The sequence below is a fragment of the Watersipora subatra genome, chromosome 4, assembly GCF_963576615.1.
Source record: "Watersipora subatra chromosome 4, tzWatSuba1.1, whole genome shotgun sequence".
NCBI lineage: Eukaryota > Metazoa > Bryozoa > Gymnolaemata > Cheilostomatida > Watersiporidae > Watersipora > Watersipora subatra.
In genome coordinates this window covers 36,742,889-36,766,117 of record NC_088711.1, presented here as the reverse complement: position 1 = coordinate 36,766,117, position 23,229 = coordinate 36,742,889, and the positions used below count along the sequence as shown (strand labels likewise).

General features: G+C 37.1%; 1 protein-coding gene across 1 annotated transcript in view; it reads left to right on the top strand.

Moving 5' to 3' along the window:
- Window positions 1-22,799, top strand: part of LOC137394207 (transient receptor potential cation channel subfamily A member 1-like) — a 43,641-nt gene extending 20,842 nt beyond the window's left edge. The window contains exons 13-24 of the mRNA XM_068080927.1: window positions 344-513; window positions 1,078-1,297; window positions 2,296-2,366; window positions 3,535-3,721; window positions 6,783-6,911; window positions 7,695-7,870; window positions 10,872-10,932; window positions 11,347-11,415; window positions 12,195-12,437; window positions 17,095-17,208; window positions 21,729-21,856; window positions 22,463-22,799. Coding sequence (XP_067937028.1) covers window positions 344-513; window positions 1,078-1,297; window positions 2,296-2,366; window positions 3,535-3,721; window positions 6,783-6,911; window positions 7,695-7,870; window positions 10,872-10,932; window positions 11,347-11,415; window positions 12,195-12,437; window positions 17,095-17,208; window positions 21,729-21,856; window positions 22,463-22,541 — 1,647 coding nt within the window. The 3' untranslated portion in view covers window positions 22,542-22,799. The remainder of the gene's footprint in view (window positions 1-343; window positions 514-1,077; window positions 1,298-2,295; window positions 2,367-3,534; window positions 3,722-6,782; window positions 6,912-7,694; window positions 7,871-10,871; window positions 10,933-11,346; window positions 11,416-12,194; window positions 12,438-17,094; window positions 17,209-21,728; window positions 21,857-22,462) is intronic.
- The last annotated feature ends 430 nt before the right edge of the window (window positions 22,800-23,229 follow it).

The following is a 23,229-nucleotide window of genomic DNA, read 5'->3' as shown; positions in this document are numbered from 1 at the left end:
AAGTTAGTTATTGTATGATCTTCCTAAGTTAGTTATTGTATCATATTACCGAGTTAGTTATTGTATGATCTTCCTAAGTTAGTTATTGTATGATCTTCCTAAGTTAGTTATTGTATGATCTTCCTAAGTAAGTTATTGTATCATCTTCCTAAGTTAGTTATTGTATCACCTTTTGAGTTAGTTATTGTATGATTTTCCTAAGTTAGTTATTGTATGATCTTCCTAAGTTAGTTATTGTATCATATTACCGAGTTAGTAATTGTATGATACTATTGAGTAAATTATTATATCACTCTACTAAGCTGCTGTAGTTAATGTTGCTCAGTATGTTTTCCTATTACAGGAAACAGCTATGCACTTGGCATGCAGAGGGAACTATTTCCAAGTGGTAGAGTTACTACTGCAGTATTCAGCTAGTGTCATCTGTCGCAACCATAAAGATCAGACACCCTTAGATGTCGCTATTGAATGTCGATCACAACAGGCAGCAGCAGCCATCATAAACAGTAACAAGTGAGTAAATCACATAAATAAAAGTGATGTCAATAACTGAAACTTAGCTTGGTAACTAAATGACTTGATTAGAACTCTAGAGTTTAGAGCAGACAAACATGCTGATGGATCTTCATGTTTGAGTAAAATTAGCCGATGAAAATAGGTGTGACATTGGTATTCTTTTTAAAGGATCGGTGCTCTGCACAACTAAACAGTGTGTTCACACTTTACTCTTGCAACATGAACTGTCTGCTAATGCACCCTGGATTTCACAAATAAAATGAGAGCTAGAATTACGCGATGACGCATGTACATATATAGTCACTTTAAATACGCAACTGTATGTTTGGATGCCTCAGAGACAGACAGCAAACAATGTCTAACTGCAACGTGCAACTAGACTATGTTAGCCATGTTAGTACTACTTGAGTCAAGTTCTAATCCACTGGCTATCAATCTTGATACTACAGGTGTTAGTTGTTGGCTTGCTAAATTTTTAGATCTACTGGAATTAACTTACATTTTTTACTTTAAAATATTCAAATATCTTGTAATCCTTTATCTAATATTTTGGTGAAACAGATGGCAAGAAGCAATGGACTGTGTAGACGAGGGAGGTAACAACCCACTGCCAAGGCTGATAGCTTTCATGCCTTCCATAGCCAAGTTAGTCCTTGACCGTTGTATTCAGCATGAAGGAAGCCCTGAAAAAGAGGACTTTGCAGTGACTTACAATTTCAAGTACTTGGATCCGAGTCCATTGAGTCATTGCTGTAAAGATGGCAAAATCTGGTATGCGATGGTAAGGAGATGTCGTATCTATTGAGGATGAAGGCAATACATTCATCAAGGTCTTTTTGCTCAATAAATATGTTGATTTTGCAAAAGGCTTTCTCTTCTCTGTGTCAAATGATAGCTTTTGCCTCTGATAGTCTGGTTGAATGTAGTTTTTTTCCAATCGGATCAAAAGTTGAGCAGATGCAACGTTTTACCAAGGTTTCGTCAAGATGTTTTTGTACAAATGGGTAGGTAGTTGAACTTTTGCTAAGGTGTGAAAAATGTTGCGCTTGAAGAAAAATATCTTGAAAGTACGTATATGTTAGAGTTGTTTCATTAAGTATGTAAATATACAATTATATAGTTGAAATTATACATATGTATATTGATATATAATTAATTCTGTAAATAATAATATATAGAATTCTAGAAACCATAGAAACTAAATAATTTTATATATTATTAATATATGATATTTTATGATTAAATATAAATGAATAAAATAAGGTAAAACTCAAATCCACAAAGGAACTCTATGCTAATAGTAATAAGCAGAGCAATAAAATTAAATTCAAAATTCCATGTTGTAGATAAGTTTCTACGTTAATTACATGTATATACTGCTGAAGTAAATAGTTATCTAAAGGATAACTATGTATATAAAGTCAATAAAGAGTGCTTAACAAGAAGTTTAGAGCTAAAGCTATAATCAGTTAGAAGAATAATGTGTACTCAGGTTTTAGCTACTGTCAGTTTTAAGGATGCAGTCTATTCTCTCATCAGACTGCACTCCTGCTGAGAGACAAGACACACAGATATATCTGTGTGTATATAGAGTCCCTCTAGTACAACAATAGGAAAAGAAGCAAAAGTTGCTACAATTACTACACAGTTTCAACCAAAGTTTGCCAACTAGTTGATAGTCTTAAAATATCATATAAGCAGATTACTACAATATCTGTAGTCTGAAGTTTGTATTTAGGGAGTATTGCTAAGATTTTATCTCTTTTATTCTATCCATAGGATATGGTAGAGCATGCATGCCATGATCTCATGTTCCATGAGCTCACCAGAATGAACATGGCACACAAATGGTGAGGAACATACATTACTTTTGTCTGCATGCTCTGTTAGCTGACTGTATACTTTGTTAGCTGACTGCATACTTTGTTAGCTGACTACATACTTTGTTAGCTGACTGCATACTTTGTTAGTTGACTGTATACTTTGTTAGTTGACTACATACTTTGTTAGTTGACTGCATACGTTGTTAGTTGACTGCATACTTTGTTAGTTGACTGCATACGTTGTTAGTTGACTGCATACTTTGTTAGTTTACTGTATACTTTGTTAGCTGACTGCATACTTTGTTAGCTGACTACATACTTTGTTAGCTGACTACATACTTTGTTAGCTGACTGCATACTTTGTTAGTTGACTGTATACTTTTTTAGTTGACTACATACTTTGTTAGTTGACTGCATACGTTGTTAGTTGACTGCATACTTTGTTAGTTGACTGCATACGTTGTTAGTTGACTGCATACTTTGTTAGTTGACTGTATACTTTGTTAGTTGACTACATACTTTGTTAGTTGACTGCATACGTTGTTAGCTGACTGCATACTTTGTTAGTTGAATTCATTTTTTATTTAGTTCACTCTCTGTTTCTTGAGTTTGTTAACAAATAGAGAAACACATCATTTTGTTAAATATCAAACTCATCACTGTAAAACTGATGACTCTATGAAAAAACTCCGAGTTATTTTTGTAGCTGCTCACCGTTACAGCACTAGTGTAAGAAAGCATAACTGCTGTAGTAGCCTCAGGCTTTAAGTAATGAAATACAGTGTTCTTTTTTTCAGCTAAAGGTGCAATCAAGCTGGTTTATAGCACTGAGTCAAAGTTATCTCCTCCCACATCTTTGAGACATTCGATAGGCTAAAACAGTACAAGCAATAGTTAGGGATACAATACGCCACAGTCTAGTTAGGCTTTAGTTACCCACAGGTGAAGAATGTGCACTATCATTGATTAATTGCTACCTCCTACTCTCGTGCAACAGTATATAAAAGTGAGAATCATTCTTACTTGAGTTTGGATGTGCTTGGTACACAGTATTCTATTATGGCTGTTCTAAAGGAAAGTAGTGCAGGCACTAATTCGCGACTCTTTAAGTTAATGCAAAAATGTCTAATGTCAGGTCAGTTGGCCAATCATGTAACACCCATACCAGAGTACAACAGTAACATGGGAATTTTAGGGAAGTTTTCGGAAGAATTACCTTTGTAGCAGACATTTTCTGTTACCTGGTGATTCTTGTGATTCAGTCAATTTTCATCAAGGAAATGCCAAACTATATCTCTGATTATGAAGACAATCAGGGGTTTCCTATGATGGTAACTGTAGAAGAGCGAAACAATGCTACCCTGCTTGCACAACTCAAACAGGTATTCAAGCCTTTATGCGTGCTTATGTCAATGTCTAGCTAATTCACGGTCATTCTTGCATGTATGTTTGCATGTACAAATGTTTGTATTTATGTATGTATGAATGTACATATGCATGTATGTAGGTAGGTATGTGTGTACAAATGTATTGTAAAGGATCTTCTGCGATCCGATATTGCTCTACAATCAAAAAAACCACTTGGAGTATAAAAGACAATATATATATTTGTATAAATATATAATAAAATTCAGTCAATGTGTGTGCAACAAGTATCTGCACATGATGAGGCTTTCACATTTCTCTGCCAACTTCTGCTTACCTCTGCTAACTTCTGCTGAACTCCTTATAAATCATGTGCTCTGGCAGGTTCTGCCTCTGTTCTGGCAAGGCCAACTCGGTAGCAGGATACTCTATCCAATACCGACTTTGTAGCGGGTCAGTCTATTCAGTTGCCTGCTCGGCAACAGGTTGGTTTCTCATCTGCCAGCTCAGAGCTTGACACAACTGTCCCTACCAGCCAGTAGTCAGCTGGTCGTACTTTCAGCTGAGTTGATGCCCTGCTCAGTTTCCTCTGGCCTCGGTCTGACAAGGCCTGTTCGAGTCACTAACAGCTTGAAAAGGCCAAGCTGACCTTTTGGGCTTGGTAAGGATGGCTGGTCGTGAGGGCTTTCCTTGCCCCTGGGCCCAGCTGTTTTTGTCATCACACTCGTCTTCCCATTAAAGGCTGTGGGAGTTTCTAAAAAAAATTGAGGAAGAGTGGTCAGCTGTGCCTAGAGCCGGTGCATTCTCCATACTCAAACAGCGGATCTCCTGTTCGGCCACTTCTCTGTTTTTTGGACTGGGCCTTCGAGTATGGACTAAGTTAGCAGACACCTGGGCTACCTCACTCCACTTCCAGCTATCCTCGAACAACTGCCAAGAACTCATTTTCTGCCAGTCATATAACAACTGAACAGCTGGGTGGCACCTGAAAATAAAGGCAAGGCGATCCTGGGAGAGACTCGGTGTTGGTGACAGGTTGACCGAAACAGCTATTCCGACCATAAATGGTTCTTCTGTGGATTTCCGAGCCGGTGGCAAAGTGTCCTTAGTAGCCAAGTCGGCTCTTGGCTGATCGAAGAGTCAACCGGATTTTTCTTTCGCTTCTCTTGAAGCTTATGCCTGTTTTCCCTGGCTGGCCTTACCAACTGATTCTACAGATTTGGCAAGCCGTAATCAAAGTGAGGGTATAAGACTTCATAGAGAGCCGTTTGGGCTTACCTCATGCTTTTAAGAAGAGTGCCACTTTGCTCTGTTCATGTGATAGACCATGTTTTCTCATTTGCCATTTCCATGCCCCCCCCCCTTCCTCCACCAATGCCACATGACCTGATCTCATGACACCTGCTGCCACTTGTAGGTGGCACCTTGCTGAGACTTCCAGGATTCACTTGGTTAGATAGCTCTTTTTTTCTGCACAGACAGTGGAGTGAGACATAGTCAGTTTGGAGTAGGAACTGCTGCCCATATAGATACAGTCAGAAGTGCTTCACGGCCTTGAGTACGGCCAGCAACATTCTCCGTGTGGTACAGTAGTTCCTCTCAGCAGGCCCCAGAATCTTACTGAAGTAGGCAATCACCTCTTTTGCTCTATCTCAAACCTAAAGCAGTACTGCCCTAACCCTCCCCCATTCACTAGCACACACCCTACATCTAGGACATACTGCTGACTTAGATTGGGGTATCCTAAAATGGAGGCAGAGGAGATGTCTTCCTTTAGATCATCAAAAGCAGCCTGCTCTTTTTCTTCCTATATCCATTCCTCTCTTTTTTTGTCAGCCTTTGCCAGGACCATGCTGTGGTAAAGCTCAGAATGTACTGACAGTGGTATCCTATTGGGCCCAAGAAGCCCTAAAGCTCCTCAAGCCTCTGGGTGTCGACCATTTTTGGACTGCCCTAGTTTTCTCTAGGGTCTCTAGTCATCCATTCTTTGTTTACCATATGGCCCTGGTAGCGCTTGTGGGACTGGAAGAGTTCATGCTTAGCTGGCTTGAGTTTGAGCCTAGCTTCTTTCAGCTGCTGAAACATGTGCTCCAACCAGAGCAGATGAGTGTCAAATTCTGGTGCAGTGACTATGATGTCATACAGGTAGAGCAGTAGCGTTTGCCGGTGAAGGCAGTGCAGCACTGGTTTTATTAGCCTCTGGAAAGTGGCTGGCGTGGAAGTGAGTTAAAATGACAGAACTGCTACATCCATAAAGTGGAACGGGTTGAAAACGTTGACTTCTCCTGAGTGTCGGCATCTAAAGGCACTTGTCAGTAGCCACTGATCACTGGGCATCGAGGCTATCATCGATCCAAAAAAGGGAGTAAGCGTCCTGTTTTGTGAACACATTCAGCCGGCGGTGGTCAACACAGAACTACCACTTCCCATCCTTCTTCCAGACCAACACTAGCAAGGAATTATTGCACCTGGTGTTCCGCCTCGACCTCCTTTTTTAGCCCGAGCCAGTAAAGAAGTTGATGTATTATAGGCCCCCGGTGTGCCTGCAAGTTTGCTCGTAGGTACATCCATAGAAAGGCCTTAGGTATCACCAAAGATGCACTCTAGATACACTTGTAGGCACGTCTGAGGGATGTCCAAGGTATGCCCTGAGCAAGTTTGTAGGAACATCCATGACCTAGGTACATACCTAGGTAAGTTTAGTAGTAGGTGCATACATATGAAGGTTAGTATGTAGGTACATATGTCGGAACATACCTATGTATGTATGCAGGTATATATGTAGGTATATATGGAGGTATATATGTAGGTACGTATGTAGGTATGTATGCTGGTATGTATGTAGGTGCGTATGTAATTATGTATGTATACATTTGCCTAAGTAGTCACAGGTCAAAGGCTGATGAGTGTGGGGCCCTTTAAGTGATGATAGCTCACAAGCAGATGTCATGAGTAGGGGATGGATGATGTGAAAAATGGGTGAAAAAAAGTGAAAAAGTGGGTGAATTGGCATGAGACCTCTTCTTCACCATTTACTTTGTAGTTTTTTTATTGAGAAATATTGTGATTTCATTTTAGAGTGGCACCTTTGCCAGGTTTGACACGCCGACGCAATGGCAAGTGGAGTTAGTCATATTTTTGAAGGTGACAACTCTTCTTCTTTCAATTGGGTCTACAATACGACTAATGGTCTCTTTGATAACATTAGTAAGTATTAGTGAGTACTAGTAAGTATTACTGAGTACTAGTAAGTATTAGTGAGTACTAGTGAGTACTAGTAAGAATTAGTGAGTACTAGTAAGTATTAGTGAGTACTAATAAATATTAGTGAGTACTAGTAAGTATTAGTGAGTACTCATAAGTATTAGTGAGTACTAGTAAGTATTAGTGAGTACTAGTGAGTACTAGTATGTACTAGTGAGTACTAGTAAGAATTAGTGAGTACTAGTAAGTATTAGCGAGTACTAGTAAGTATTAGTGAGTATTAATAAGTATTAGTGAGTACTAGTAAGTATTAGTGAGTACTAGTAAGTATTACTGAGTGCTAGTAATTATTAGTGAGTACTAGTAAGTATTAGTGATTACTAGTAAGTACTAGCGAGTACTAGTAAGTATTAGTGAGTACTAGTATTAGTTAGTACTAGTAAGTATTAGTGATTACTAGTAAGTACTAGCGAGTACTAGTGAGTATTAGCGAGTGCTCATAAATCATAACTACCAAAATTATAGCCTCAATTTCAAAATTACAACTTTTTGATTAGAAAGTTCTACATAGTACTAATTACTAACAAAAAGGCTGATTAAAAGCAATTTCTGCTACCTGCAAAGCATTGCAACATTTCCATGCACATAGATTCAAGCTTGGTATGAATCACTTAAATTGATTGCTAAAATATAATTAGCATGAACATACTTAAAATTCTGTAACTCCTGTTGTACATTTTGAGTTTTTCTTTGCTGTTTCTGGTTTCATTTGGTATATATTGGTAGAGATGGGCAATACTGAAGAGATTAGATCAATATCTAACAATCGGCATGCTCGTATGTCTTGACCTAGCTATCTGGAACATAGACGAGAAGACACTTGTCCTACATAACTACCAATGGAGACTATCCTGGATAGGTGTCCTGCTGACATGGGCTTCTGCTACGCACTTCCTCTTGAGGTAAAAAAAGTCAGCTATTACAACAGAATGAGTGGGCAGGGTCTTTTGTTGCTGTTATAAGTTGACAAAAGCCTCTCTCAGGTTGCAAATTTAGACAAGGTTGATAGAGATTATCACCTAATGTAGGTTACACCTAGATATGACCCAAACAGACAATATCAGCTCAACTCTTTATAAAGAGATAGTACATAACCACATATAACCGTATATGAACCAATACACCATCAGACAGAACGCTGCTTCAGTGTACGTATGCATGTGTGTGTGGGTGTACGTGTGCATGTGCATGTGTATGTGGGCATACGTGTGCATTTCTGTGCGTGCACGCGTGTGTGTGGGCATACGTGTGCATGTGTGCGCATGCACCTGTTTGTGTGGGCATACGCATGCATGTGTGTTAGGGTGTCTGCAGGTGTACATGTGCATGTATGTACATGCATGTGTGCATGTATGTATGTATGTGTGCGTGCATTTGTGTGTGCATGGTAAAAATATCGCGTCCCCAATTGCATGCGTTTACAAGACAGTGTGTGTGAGGGTGTGTGTGTGCTTGTGTGCATGTGTGGGTGGGTGTGTGAGGGGTGTACATTTGCATGTGTGGGTGAGTGTGTGAGGCTGTATGTGTGCTTGTAGGTGAACACATGTGTGTGTGTGTGTGCGTGCGTGTGTGTGTGTGTGCATGTATGCGTGTTTATGCGCGTGTGCATATATGTGGGTGTGCATGTGTGAGTGTGCATATGTGTGCATGCGTGTACATATGTGTGCGTGTGTGTACATATGTGTGCGTGTGTGTACATATGTGAGTGTGTGCGTGTGTGCATGCATGAGTGTACATGTGCACCTGTGTGTGTTTACAAAGACAAGTCTAACAATATCAGCTCCGTAGCAATAGAACTCAGTGCAATACATTGAAGCTACCGTAAGAGGCAGCAGGTCAGTGAAAATCACTGCTATCTAATATCATTAATTACACCAATACATATAACGTGGTCATCAACTCTTTCTTCCAATCATATGTTTGTTGCATTGTTTTAGTTTCCAGGTCATTGTGTTTACAGAACAGGTTCGTGATTTGTCATGCTACAGTGATGGCCTTATATTTATGTGCTGTACTACAGTAATGATCTAAAATTCACATTGAATTTCAGTATTGACATTATAGTGTATATTAACTAGGTGAATGCCAGGCGTTGTTCGGGTAATAAAGAAGTCTAAACTTCATATCATGAAAAAAGTGTTTTTGGGCAGTTCAAATAAATTAAGAGAAAAAAATATATATTTGAGTACATGAAAGTATGTGTTTAAAAAAGGTTACTGTTGAAGCAGTAGCTCGTTGTATTTAAATTGATGGATGATACTGGTACCTCTCGATACTGGTACAAATGTAAAAATGAGATCTCAAACTGTCTTTGTCGGATACTTCGTCTGACCAAATGGAGAAAAAATATAGAGGCAACTCCTACTCCACATAATACAATTGTCGATGTGAAAAGTATTTAGCTTTTACAGATTTATTGAAACCGGAAATATAGTATAACTACACGTTTAAAATTAAAGTGCGCACTTGAAAATTACCAATTAAAAAATAAATAATGAGTAATGGTAAAAATCAGTTTTTAAAATTCTTTCTAAAAAGTAACAAACACAAAAAGTAATATTAATTAATAATAAAAACTGCTTATTTAGAATGTTGCAAACATGATAAGGATATACGTACATGTATTATAACACAGTAAGAACGGTAGTTATGATAAGAATGCGCTAGCCTAGTTGTTAGGAGCGCTTGTTTGCAGACTTACAACGTGAATGTCGCAAGTTCAAATCCTCTGCAAAGCGGAGTTTTTATTGCTAGATTTTAATTTAGCTATAACTAGACACAAGCTATACAGATTTATATACATAGATGTTGACGGCAATGTAGAGGTACTTGTATACTGCTATTAATCAGTAATCCTTGCTATAGAACATTTGGAGCCTCTGATGACCACCTTTAGCTAATATGGTCTCTCAACTCTCAGAAGTTTATCTCTTATAAGTAAACAAGAGGTTTGTTTAAACATGTTGATAAATCTAAATATATTTTCTTAAATTTTTTAAACCTACCAGGCTACCCTGATAAGCATTAATACATGTTTCAAACAATAACTTATTCTTAAATTGACAAAGAAACTCCATATGATTATGAATATCTTTAATTTCATTGGCTGTATGTAGTGTCAACAACAGACAATCCTTGTCTCTTGTTGACAGTGGAAGCAGGTGACTTGTGTCTTATTGTAAGTCAGAAAAAGCAAACCTACCAGCAAAGTTTGATAGTGGGAGCTTGTGTCTGTGTGATATGAATGCCACCTTAAAGTTATAATGGCACACAATATTGGTAAGAATTCTTGTTTGTTGGGGAAAAACTGGCATAATGGCACACAAGTGCGATGGTACCATAATATAATCTATAGATATATATATATATATATATATATAAATCTCAGTTTTTGTTTGTCTGTCATTTGTGTGTCCAGTCATAGCAATTAAAATATAGGAATGAAAAATCTGCTTCGCACTGTTTGAACTTGGAAATCCCGGTTTTTCAGACCGGCGTACTAACCGCTACAACATACGGCCAACTTGCCATACTATGGAATGATTGTACACATACTTACTACATCTGCCAATCTTCAATAGCGATTGGTTGAAATCCCCAGGCTTCACGCTTCACTCAGTTGGTTGAACAATTTCCTAAACTGAAAAATTTTACTAGAAGAAAAATATGTCCACAGACTTCCCAAAATGCTATAAATATAAGTATATATAGAATAAACTTAATTAAACTTACAGCACGCATAGAAATAAACAAACAGCTTTATTTAAAAGTTGGAATAGTGAATATTGTATACGATATGATTAAACATCAACTTTCTGTACAAAAAAATTTTTTATTACTCGTGCAATGCCTGCATTCAACTAGTACACAAATTATTATAACTCCGTATTTTGTACATGGCAGGATTCCAATGCTAGGAGACTACACAGCCATGCTCATCAAAGTTCTTAAGAGTGTCCTGCAGGTATGAATTCTTTAATAGAAACTCAGACTAAAATGAGTTTCCCCTCAATAGTTACCTTGAATATTGAATAGCTTGTTTTCTCCTTTAGTAACTCTGCACTTTTATTCGCTTACCTTGAAATGCCATCTCTATTACTTCTAAGTAGTGTTTGGCTCACTTGTTATTTAAATTACTAGTATTATAGTATGTACTAGTATTTATATTTTATTTATGTAGAAATGTGACTAGCTGATATAAAGCGTAATCCAACCAAAACACATTTATGAATTGCTCATTTTAATTGGCTGAATAGTCGAAGATAGACTAATGCGAAGTGAATGAAGATATTTGTGAATTATTTTAATGTTTTAGAATAAAAAATAAATTTATTTAGAAAATAAGTTGCTTTACAAATGCTAACATGTTTTGTTTCAGACACTGTTGGTTATGATACTGTTCTTAACAGCATTTGCTTGGTGTTTTTCTGTTACTCAACATCGAGCTGTAAGTATGCCTACACTCAGACTCCACAGGCTTGTATTGTTAATTGTTATAGTATTACTGTACCAGTACTAGTACTAGTACAAGTTTACTGTAACACATGCGCTAGAACTTGTGCAAGAACAAATGATAGTTAGACTGCCATTACTTCTACAATTGCGAGTACATGTAATAGTACATTTACTAGTATTATTACAAGTACTAGTACAAGTAGAAGTACAAGTGTTAGTATGATTGCTAGTATAAGTGCTAGTAAGAGTACTAGCAGGAGTACTGTGTTAGTAGTAGTACATGTACTTCCACTTGTACATATCCATCAAGAAATCTCTTGTAATGTTGCGAGTTGTATACATTTTAGACTCACTCATTCAAGCCTGCATGATATTCTATAGTCTTACATAAATAGCATACTGCATAGCAGAAAATAATATCCTTTGATACTGTTAATCAAAAGATCAGCAGAATAGCATCTCACTCAACTCCACAGTAACTGGACTTTCAATTGATCATTATTCTGTTACAAACATGACTATCACCTCATTTAGGAAGTACTTATCATTTTTCAAAGTCGTATATAATAAGTTTTCAAAAGAGATGAAAACTCTAGCAATTATTCTGATGTGATAAATATGTATTATTCGAGTCAACACGTTTTCAAGTATCTCTTGTTGATCTAAATAAGACGTTGCAGTCCATAAAATATCATGTTTGTTAACAGCCAGCTAGATTACAACCAGCAAGCGTTTACAAGGTGATCAGCTTACCAATTTATTGTGTTATAGCCAGAGTTTACTTCTCCGTACTTGGGACTTCTGAGCACGATGAACATGGCGCTAGGAGAGCTCTCATTTGTCGATAGATTCGTCATTGGCAACACGGGACCATTCTACATTGATAATCTTGTACTGATTGGGCTGTTTATGGTCATCGTGCCAATAGCGCTGATGAACCTGATGATTGGCATTGCTGTTGGGGACATCGCTTCGGTCAAGTCTAAATCGGCCATGTTGTTAATAGCCAGGAGGGTAAGTCGACTCGCATGGTGTATGGGGAGAGGGGGCTTCACTCAACTCTTGCCAATACATAAATGTACAGCTCTGGCTAGCTCCAGACTTGTAACAGTATTGACAGGCCAAGAGTCCATCAGGTTTTGGAGGCCTTACATTGGAGTGTTGTAGCTATAATCAGTGTAGCTTAAAGGTTGACTTGCAACAAAATTCACGTTACAGTTATTTGGTATCAAAAGATTCACCATGTCTTGCTCTGTTGTGTTGTAGGTGCAAAATATGTGGAAATGTGATTGCAAGCTAATAAAAGCTCAAAAACGAACAGTTAATCGCCGCCATCACGAAACCGCCGTAGATCGGAATCAGTTTGTTTTTCTGACGTAGTTAATCCATTTGGTTACTGTTTTGACACGTGATGTTTTCATGTAGAATTAAAGACCAATAAAAGGCTCAATATAAAACTTCTCGTAGCACTAGTTTATGACAAACACCTCGGGTTTTATCGAAGACCCTGTTTTAAATATAGATGCTCGCTACTTTACAGTTTTGTTTCGGCTTGGTCTAATCGTCTAATTGTAATCTGATCATGTGACCCATACTTCCTGCCAAACAGCGCGAATAATTTCTGCAGTATTTTTCGATTATCACAGGTGACCAACAGGCTCGTCATGTTTATCAGACAATGATATGTGCTCCTTCGAGCTAAGGTTAAAAAATTAAACGAATTTTCACGGTAAGTTATAAAATATCAGTGCTAAAAGTGACAGCATTACAATGACGATAAAATAGATGCATAAAAACAATAGACATGGTTTTATTGAATGCGTGAAGTATATTTGCGAAAATATTTTGACGAATGAGGTTGCATGAAAGTGTAAACAGAAGCCATCTTGTTCATCTACATCCCATTTGAGTTGTTTTGGAAAGAGGTTCTAACCTACGGCGGTTTTGTGATGGCGGCGATTAACTGTTCGTTTTTTAGCTTTTAAGAGCTTGTAATCACATTTCCACATATTTTGCACCTACAACACAGCAGAGTAAGATATGGTGAATCTTTTGATACCAAATAACTGTATTGTAAATTTTGTTGCAAGTCAACCTTTAAATACTGTTGATTTAAAGTAATACTTGTTTTCACCGAAATGAAATCTTATCTTACGTTATGTTATCTTGCATCTAAATCTTAATATTTATTTTTTCAATGAGGCACACAGATAGCAACATTTCTAGAAATTTATGTCTGTGTTAGAAGTCTATAATAGCGTAAGGACAAGGAAAGTAGAGGGTTGGTACCCTCAGTCTATATACACTACATGTATATCATCATAAGAGCCAGGAAGACTGATGGTAGCTTTAGCCTGTGTACACTATGTACACTAGTACACTACACCTGTGCCTACCGGAAGGGGGGGGCAAGGTAAGGAGGGGTTAGGCACCCTCAGCTTGTATACACTATGTCAACATGGGAGCCAGGAGGTCTGGTAGGTGGCCTATATATTTTCTTCAAGCAAGAAGAATGGCTAGGTGGCCTCCTCCTGTAAACACTACATTATTTAATATATTCCGCAGCATATTAGTGACAGCAGAATGCTGCCGCTAATATACTGCCATCCCTACTGCCAACCTGTAGGCAAGCCAAATAAAAAGCCTCGCTGCTATACAACAAACTCTCAAGTCCGACCACCACACACAGATTTCCTGTCAGTAATAGCGCTGAAATTCAGTATATCAGCTCAGTTGCTCTTCTCCCTCAGGCTTCTCTCCCTGACCATATGGTTGGTGCTAGCTTATATAGCGAGACCTGTTGTATAGTTTCTCCAACTTTTCCTGGCTTTAAAGATGTGATTGCATCAAATTTTAGTTAATTTTACAAGAAAGTATTGATTTTTGTCTATCAGTTGAGATGTTGTTTGTTGTTTTAGGCAATCTCAATGTCAAGATATTTGAAGATTAAAATCGACCAAAATTGATTGCGGCAAAAACGCTCAGAAAAAAGAGATGTGCCAAGACTTACCCCAAATTATGTATACAGTGAAACAACCTGTCTCTATCTCTGGCCATCTCTCGTATTCACATCGGCTATTGCGATAAAACTCTAGTCCTACATGACTCTATTGGCATATATTTTATTTTGTATTTGCTCATGATTGCTAGGATAAAATTTTAAATCTAGCTCCATATACATTATTATAAATGTCTGAAACGCCTCAAATAAGGGAAATCAAAAATTTGTCATATTAGTTTCCTCTAAATGCTGTGTAAAAATTTGAGTACCAACTACGATTCTGCCAGTTTACGGTTCATTGTATTTAATCACGGCCTTTGTATCAGCAAAGTTCTCAGTTGCTATACACACCGGAAACTAGTTACTAGATAAAATAAGCAAGCCGTATCTTTAAAAAGAACATGTTCGACTATATGGCGAAACCAACTGCATTCCTAAAAAAGTCATGTATAGTCAACATTATCTAGTCATTATTAGTATCATTTTGTAGAAAGAAAATTACTGGTCACTTTTTATTAGTTGATTCAAGTACGAAACAAATGGTTTTATGAGTTGACCAAAATAATGAACGCAAAACGCCAATTTCTATGAAATCAATAACCCGCCAATTCTGGCAAAGGGTTAATAAAGCCATTTTTGCACCTGGTTGGTGGTTTGGGGACTCACCCATTTTCACTTAGTAACGTGGAGCATAAAAAATTTTGAGCTTCTAATATTTGGTCCGTTAGAATCAGGTCGAGCTATGCAAAAGTACCTGTCAATACAGCTCTGATTAAACTTCATAGATTCATCTATCAGACAAGATTTCAGTACATTTGGCAATGGGGCTATGATGTATTTAATATGTTCTGCAAATCATGGTTTGCATCATCTTCAACAATATTGTTTTATTATATAATTTTTACAAAGCAAAAATTTTCATCTCAACATGAAGTTTGTATTAAAAACATCCATCCAAATCGTAATCATTCATATAGTCTCAGCTCATATAATAGGACAAATTAATTTACTGCCACAAACTCAAACAAAACATGGTTTGTGCAGCACAGATTCGTGTTTCTCTTTCCCATTTATGGCAGTTTCCAGACTGAGGCAACTGCTCCACTGGTGCCGTCACATAAAAATCCTGTAATCAATAAAACAAATATCATAAATAGCTGTCATTTATAGATATGTCATTCTACCGCGTATCTACTGAATGCTTTCAATTTGTGAGATAGATAGATTACGAATGTAATTTTCAAAATGAATAAATGTTTAACAAAAGCATAAGTATGCCAAGCCAACAAATCGAAGCTTTGTTTCTGAGAGTTAAAGATGAGCATTGATCAATCGATTTTACTCACTTTCTACAAGCGAGAAGTGAACATAAATTCTAATCATGAATCTAATTTACTAGCTAAAACTGCCAAAGACAATTTGAAGCAAACATTATAGCTAGGTAAAATGAAAAAAGGTTATGAGACTATGATTGGTGATAGCAAAATGTTATAATTTTATTAATTAGTAAAAGTATTCCTGAATACCAAAAGTATTACCTTCAGTATATTTAACACACGCTCATCAATCTAAGCCATTATATTGCTAGATTCTATAAATTATTTAAGAAACCGTCAATTTAACAATCAACATCGTTTATTTTGTAGCAAAAACTCACTGTGCATCGGGATCATTCGGTGTGCACAGGAAGTTACATCATAGTTTCGAACAGAAAAATATAACCTGAATGTAAACACAACAGTATAATTATATATAGGAGACTCAAAGTTAAAGATAAATTTACCTCCATTCTCCTATCTTCCTCTGCAGCATAACGCTGCTGATGCCTGTCAGCTCTAACCATAAGCTGTCTGCCTCAAACTTTAACTACCTGATGCTCAAAAAACTCTTTAGTCACATTTGCAAGAACTGGAAGCATGGTTACAATTCTGTTGTTCGTCAATAAAACGTGCCGATCCAGTTATTCAGTAAATTAACGATATCAATTAATTCAGTAAATGTTTATGTAGGATCTAGTAAGTGAGTAAAATCCTTAATTTTGAGATCACAGACAACGTGTTTTACTAGTGATAATATTTATTATGACCTATATAAAAATTTCGTGCTGATGATTGGCTAAAGAAGAGATCTCATATTAATCGCTCGTGGACTCTTTTCACATGTATCCCTGCATACGTCATAAATGAAGCACTCGCTCGAATCTGAGTGTATTAAAAGATGACCTCATTCAAACGCTTATATCTCTGGATAGGGTTAGTCTATAAAGACAAAAATGACATCCAATTGTAACGGATGTTTTAAACTTTTGTTGGCCTTAATTTCATTTGATCGATTTTTTTGACGCAATCACATCTTTAAGCTGGCATTTTTGTAAAAATACAGCTTTTCAAAAAGCCCTTGACTTTCCATGAAAGCCAGCCCCTGCATTACCGGCTAATCACAAAAAAGCCTCAGATATTCACACAATGTCTCACAGTCAACTGAATATCTGTTCTCCATATCTTTCTGATTGACACGACTTTTTCATAGAGCTACACAAAGTCATTGTTTATTGATGTATAGAAAGCCTGTGAACATTTATAGTCTCGACATGAAAATCTGTTAAGAGTTGAAAATATGCTTGATGTCCCCATAGGTTACACGTTCAGGAATTATGACTGTCCGTTTCAGATAGATATGATGGACATGTGCCAGAGACAGGCCATGAAATTCATGCTCAAGAGATGGTATGCTGATGGAATAACAATTTATCCCAACAGGAAGCAAACGAACCTAATTGCAAGAGTAAGGGTAACAAAACAGTAACAGGCTCAAAATATTTACTCCGTTTCCACGCTTTGAACCATACTGTAAAACCATCGGTAAAATCCAAACGCAATTGACTACACGCTGTTTCCCAAATCTGGTGTGAAATGTGTAGGCGTGCTTTAACATCATAGAAACTGCTCACAGCTGATGGATCCGAATTGATGATACTCAGCTAAACTCTCTCCAGTGGAAGTAAAAAAAATCTGCACGAAACCAAACGGATCTCTGCTATGAAAACGTGCCATTGTCACTCACGACTGTTTTTGCTTGAATTTTTGCCTTTACATTGATATTTACAAGCCAAGGATAGGATGTTCATACGAGGATGGTAAAATAATTGGTTTTGGCTGCAACTAGTTGACTTACGCATAAACTGAAAAGTGATTGTGACACGAAAGCGAGTCTACTTTGCCAAATTTAGTTTTGAGGAGTACATCACGAATCTTGAGATGAATTATTAAGTAACTCCGAATTGTTAAAACGGTAGGGTGAAACTTCATCAGGAGGGGGCAACTTCAAACCCATCCGAATCATAAAAACGCAGAGATTATTGCATTAAATATATAAAATGAATTTGAATATTAAATTATATTTGTTTAATGATTTGGAATGATTCCATATAGATATGGGACAACGGATAAATGACATACTTTGTAATATCTAGGTCATGGAGTGACAGGCTTGTACTACAATAGTCCGTGGGTTGCTATTCTTTGCATGAATAGAAATTCTATAGAATTTTTTAACTGTGAAAATTTCTAGAAATATTAGAGAAGCGTCAAAACTATGAAATTTGCTGTTTAATGCGTAGGTTATGAGTTTATTTTAGGCTTTTTACTTATATGCAGGAATTCGTGGTAATGGAAACACATTTTTATTCAAGAAAATGAATAACTTCTTAAGGTTACTTAAGAAGTGGTTGGGTACTACAAGGTACTTCTAGAACCCAGGTGCCCAAATGGAGGCCCGCGGACCTGATCCGGCCCTCCAGCTGTTTTTCTCAGGCCCCACAGCTGTTGTTATTTTTTTTAATGTTTTAAAACTTTTAAAGAGTTTGTTTGGCAATGTATTATGGTATCAGTAGTAATTATTACCGTACTTTTCAGACTATTACCGCAACTCTATATTGGCCGCATCTGCTTTATTTTAAAAAACGGTAATAAAACAATACATAGCCTTTTGTATACCTATACCGCAGAACTCATGACGGGGCTTTTAACACGGCAGCAACTTTGCTCGTTAAAACAGAACAGCGCCGTTAGGCACTAATTCGTATTAACTGACGCTTTTAACCCTGTGCCTAACGGAACAGTACCACAGTAGGCAAAGTTTCGTTTTATATTTCACCGCTAGATGCGCATTAACGACAGAAACCGGTTAATGCGCCCTAGTGGTGAAAGAAAAAACTGCAGAATAGCCGCAGCCTCTAAATCAGCCGCATGGCTCACAATATCGCAAAAAAGTAGTGGCTAATAGTCCAAAAGGTACGGTAGTTATCTGAAGTCACCTGACTAGCATTATCGACAATACTAGAGTTTAGTTTTGCGTCAGTGTTGGAGATTTCTCAGCATAAATTGTTTAATTGTATGACTAATGACTTAAAAAAATAATTCGTTAGCAATGATGGCTCAGAGATTGGTAGACAGAAAAAACCGACATTTTAATCCAAAGTAAAAGGGAAACCTATATGTTTGATATGCAATAATTCAGTCGCTATAAACAAGGTAGCAAATATCAAAAGGCATTACACTCAAAACCATCCTGACTATGACGGAAGATTTCCTCCAGGGACAGCTAGGAGGCAGGAACAGCTTGATAGATTAACAAGGCAGGCTAATGGACAGATGGCTATGATGAGGGGAGCTACAAGCTTGCAACAAAGAGCAGCTACTGCTGGTTATGAAGTTTGTTATAAAATTGCCAAGGCAATGGCTTCATACAGCCACAGTGAATTGTTCAAAGAATGCATGGTTTCAGCCGTTCAAGCGCTCTACCCCGAAAAGCTAGATATTCAGCAAGCTGTTCAGTCAGTACCGCTATCTAGGAATATGTGTGCCCGACGGATAGAAGCTATTGCCAATCATGTGACTGAAGGTGTCATATATAACTTGAACAGGTGTGAATCATTTTCAGTTGCAGAAGATGAGAGTACTGACATAAATGATGCTGCTCAGCTGAGTGTGTTTGTTCGGTATTGTCTCAACAACAAGTTTAGTGAGGACCTTGCAGCAGTTATTCCACTGACAGAACGTACGACTGGAGAAAATATATATCAGGCATTCAAGGCTTACATGGACTCCCATAAAGTGTCAATGCATAAGATAATTTCTGTAGCAACAGATGGCGCCCCAGCTATGGTGGGTGTATATTCTGGTTTTATTAATCGCCTGAAAGAAAACAATCCTCAGATGATTGCATTTCATTGTATCATACACGAAAGCATTCTCTGTGCACAACTGAAAGATGAATATAGAAGTCTTATGCTGGACATAATGAAACTGATAAACTTTCTCAAATCAAAATCATCTCTACGACACCGCCAGCTTAGAAAATTTCTGCAGGCGTCTAATTCTCAGTATGATGAATTGTTAGTACACAACGTCAGGTTAGTACCATACTGCTATTTTCGAATTATATTTGACATACTTATTTTCATTACATTATGATGAGGTAAAAAAGCACAGCAAAGTTGTGAATATTGTCAATTATTTTTAATATACAATGTATTTTAATGTATATTTGCAGATGGCTGAGTAAGGGTAAGAGCTTTGCAAAGAGTATGGACTGTAAGACAGCATATTGAGCAGTTTCTTAGTGAGATTGGAGGAGATGAAGCAGAACGATTTTTAGAGATTCTCAGATCGGAGCATTCACTGAGAGACATGGCTTTTCTGACAGACATTTTGGCTCATCTGAATGACCTAAATTTGAAATTGCAGGGTGAAGGTCGTAATGTGGTAGAACTCTGGCAGGCTGTAACATCTTTTAAAGACAAACTCCACTGCTTTTACGAGGACATAAACAGTGATACGAACCACTTTCCAATCATCAGAGAATTTGTGAATGGTCGTGATGATGTCGTGGACCTTACAGCAGCACGCGCTTTTCTCATTGATGTTTCTTCAGAGATGGAGCGTCACTTTGCTGCCTTTGATAGTATCAATGGGATTATTGAGCTGGTTGTGTGCCCATTTCAGGCACATCAGCTTTGGAAAGCCCAAGTTGATAACTTTCCTCATGTTCAGAGAGGTGTGGCAGAATTAGAGCTGTGTGATTTAAAGGCAGATATACGGGCTAAAGCTCAATTTGCTGAGCAAACTATTGTAGGGTTCTGAATGCAACCTGCTGTCCAGGAGAAGTATCCTATGCTATGCAATATGGCAGTGCACTTACTTACTTTCTTTGGTACAACCTACTTGTGTGAATCAATGTTTTCAAAGCTGACATTTATAAAAAAGTAGGTATCGGAGTGTACTGACAGAGGAACATACTCAACAGCTCTTAGCTGTAGCAGTAACCAAAGATAAACCAGATATTGCAGCAATAGCTGCAAAGCAAACTCACTTTCATGTGTCTCATTAACATTACAGATACTTCTTCTGCGCAGTAGATTTTGTTGAGAATAAACCTACATATGTTATTATGTTACACCTTGTTACTTTCATGTTTATGTTCATGTATATATGTTTACTTACACATTACTTAAAATACACATACATTTACATATATACAGCTGTATTCATGCCTGGCCCTCCTAATAAGGCTTGGTTACCTGTTTGCCCTCCAGCAAAAGTATTTGGTCACCCCTGTTCTAGAACCTTCCAGTACCCACTTCAATTCCTAATTGAAGTGGGTACTAGAAGTCATCTCTCACATTCTGCAAACTATTTGAGAGAATTTTGTACAAAGAGTTTTCTAAAACACCTCATGGTGAACACAACTCCTAAGCTTAGGACTACTGAATGTCTGGCATTGTACTAGTAATAAAATAATTACCCAATGAGTTTGAGTAACTTAACTAGCAAACCTAGTAACTTACTATAATAAGAGCTGTGCCATACATCTGAAACTAGCTTGTTACACTACGCGTAATAATCTATAACGCAATCATGAACTTAAAGCGTGCTAGTATGTTCGCAAGCTCTGCATAAGTATGTGTCCTATTATGCCATAGTAAGGTGATGACAATGTAGTAGATTAGCTTGTTAGTTTACAGACCTAAAGGTTTTGAGTTCAAATCCTCCACGAAGTGGACTTTTTGTTTTTAAAACTATATCGCTATAACCGGACAGACGAAGGACACTGAGATTTATATTAATTATTATTATTATTGTGAGTGAGAAAAAAATCGATCCAAATTTTTATCAAATAGTTTTTATTACTAGAGGTGTACCTTTATTATAAAAGTGACATGGCTCCATGTACTAGGTAGTTATTATTACGTTATTATTTATCTAATGTAATATATTATGTTGTTGAGTTCTTGTGCATTTCAGATCTCAGCAAGTTTCAAGCTGGCAACAAGGAAGGCTGTTTATGAGAAAAGCAGCGGCTGGGATAATGACAGCATTGCTACTGACACAGTCAAGTTGCTCCAGGAAAACTTAGAACTGGCAAACACAAAGTTGGTTTCCTATTATATTGCTTTAGCATAGCAGTATATATGGCCTAATCCATAGAGCTAGCCTGGCATACATCTACTATTATTATAGAATAATTCATAGACATATCGACCTCTAGTACGTTGTTTCAAGAGTAAACTGGTGGTCACTATGTTTTCATGACACAGTTCATCTACGAGTTTGCCATCATCTGCAAAATAGAAACAGTAAAAATCCTCAAATTAAGTCAGTTTTGTTACTCGCAAATTTTTACCAAATATTTCATGTTTGCGAAAGATGGAAATGGCACTTGCGAATGATGTGCAGAAAAAGCCTATGACCACAGACATAGGCCTATGCATATACCGTGCTTTCATGGAGGTATTTAGGTTTTTCTTATTTAATATTCATGTATTTGTTGGTATACTAGCGGTAAGTCTGGTGTTACCCAGGATGTCTCTCATTTTTAATCAGATAGCCAGCAGCACAAGTGTAGAGTTTCAACACAATTTTTGATTTCCCTCTGGTGTGATATTATAAATTCTTACATGTGTTGCTCTGGTGTAATATTATACCCTCTTACATGTGTTACTCTGGTGTGATATTATACATTCTCTACTTTTCTGTAGGATAAAGAATATAGAGTCAGTATTAAAGCAGCAGAATGAGTTACTAATGTCTGTTGCGTGTAAGGCTGGAGCGACATGAGATGACAGAGGAAAAGAGTCTGACACAATGTTGGCGTACCCTGATCTTCTTAGATTTATACTGTACAACTGATTTGTACAGTTATAGTAAAACTAGCCTTTTCGTTGTGCTGGTTGAAGTTGTCTAAACTTCCATATTACTATTATTGTTTTTATTTTACTCAAGTTATTACTGTTCACACTGTCAGCATAGTTCACTCGCAGTTGTAATATTCCATGACTTCTACGACAGCGCTATTTACATGTATAGCGAGCCAGTTTAAAAATATTATCTTAATTCAACATTTTGAAGTTAAATAGAAACCACTCTGGTTGCACTTCACCACATCTTTTGATCCATATTAGGTTTTAAACCTGTTTTTAAATATTTGGTCTTTGTTGGTCTCCCATTTTTAGTTGCTAAATTGTGAGCTGACAACTTCTAACAATGCAGCGATGACTACTCACAAAGATGCGGACTTGTGCTGAAGATTTCAAAAGATTTGGACACCTTAAAGATACTTTTTCACAAACTCCATAACTCCATACAATAATATACTAACCAGTTATAAGATAAAAACATAAAAGACCGTGAAAGTATCTCAAAATAACTCTGTTGCTACAGGAAACAGTAATTCCAAAATTTAACAATTTTTGGCTTTTGGACATTTCAAAATTATTGTTTCTACAAAATTATGAAATGACTATCT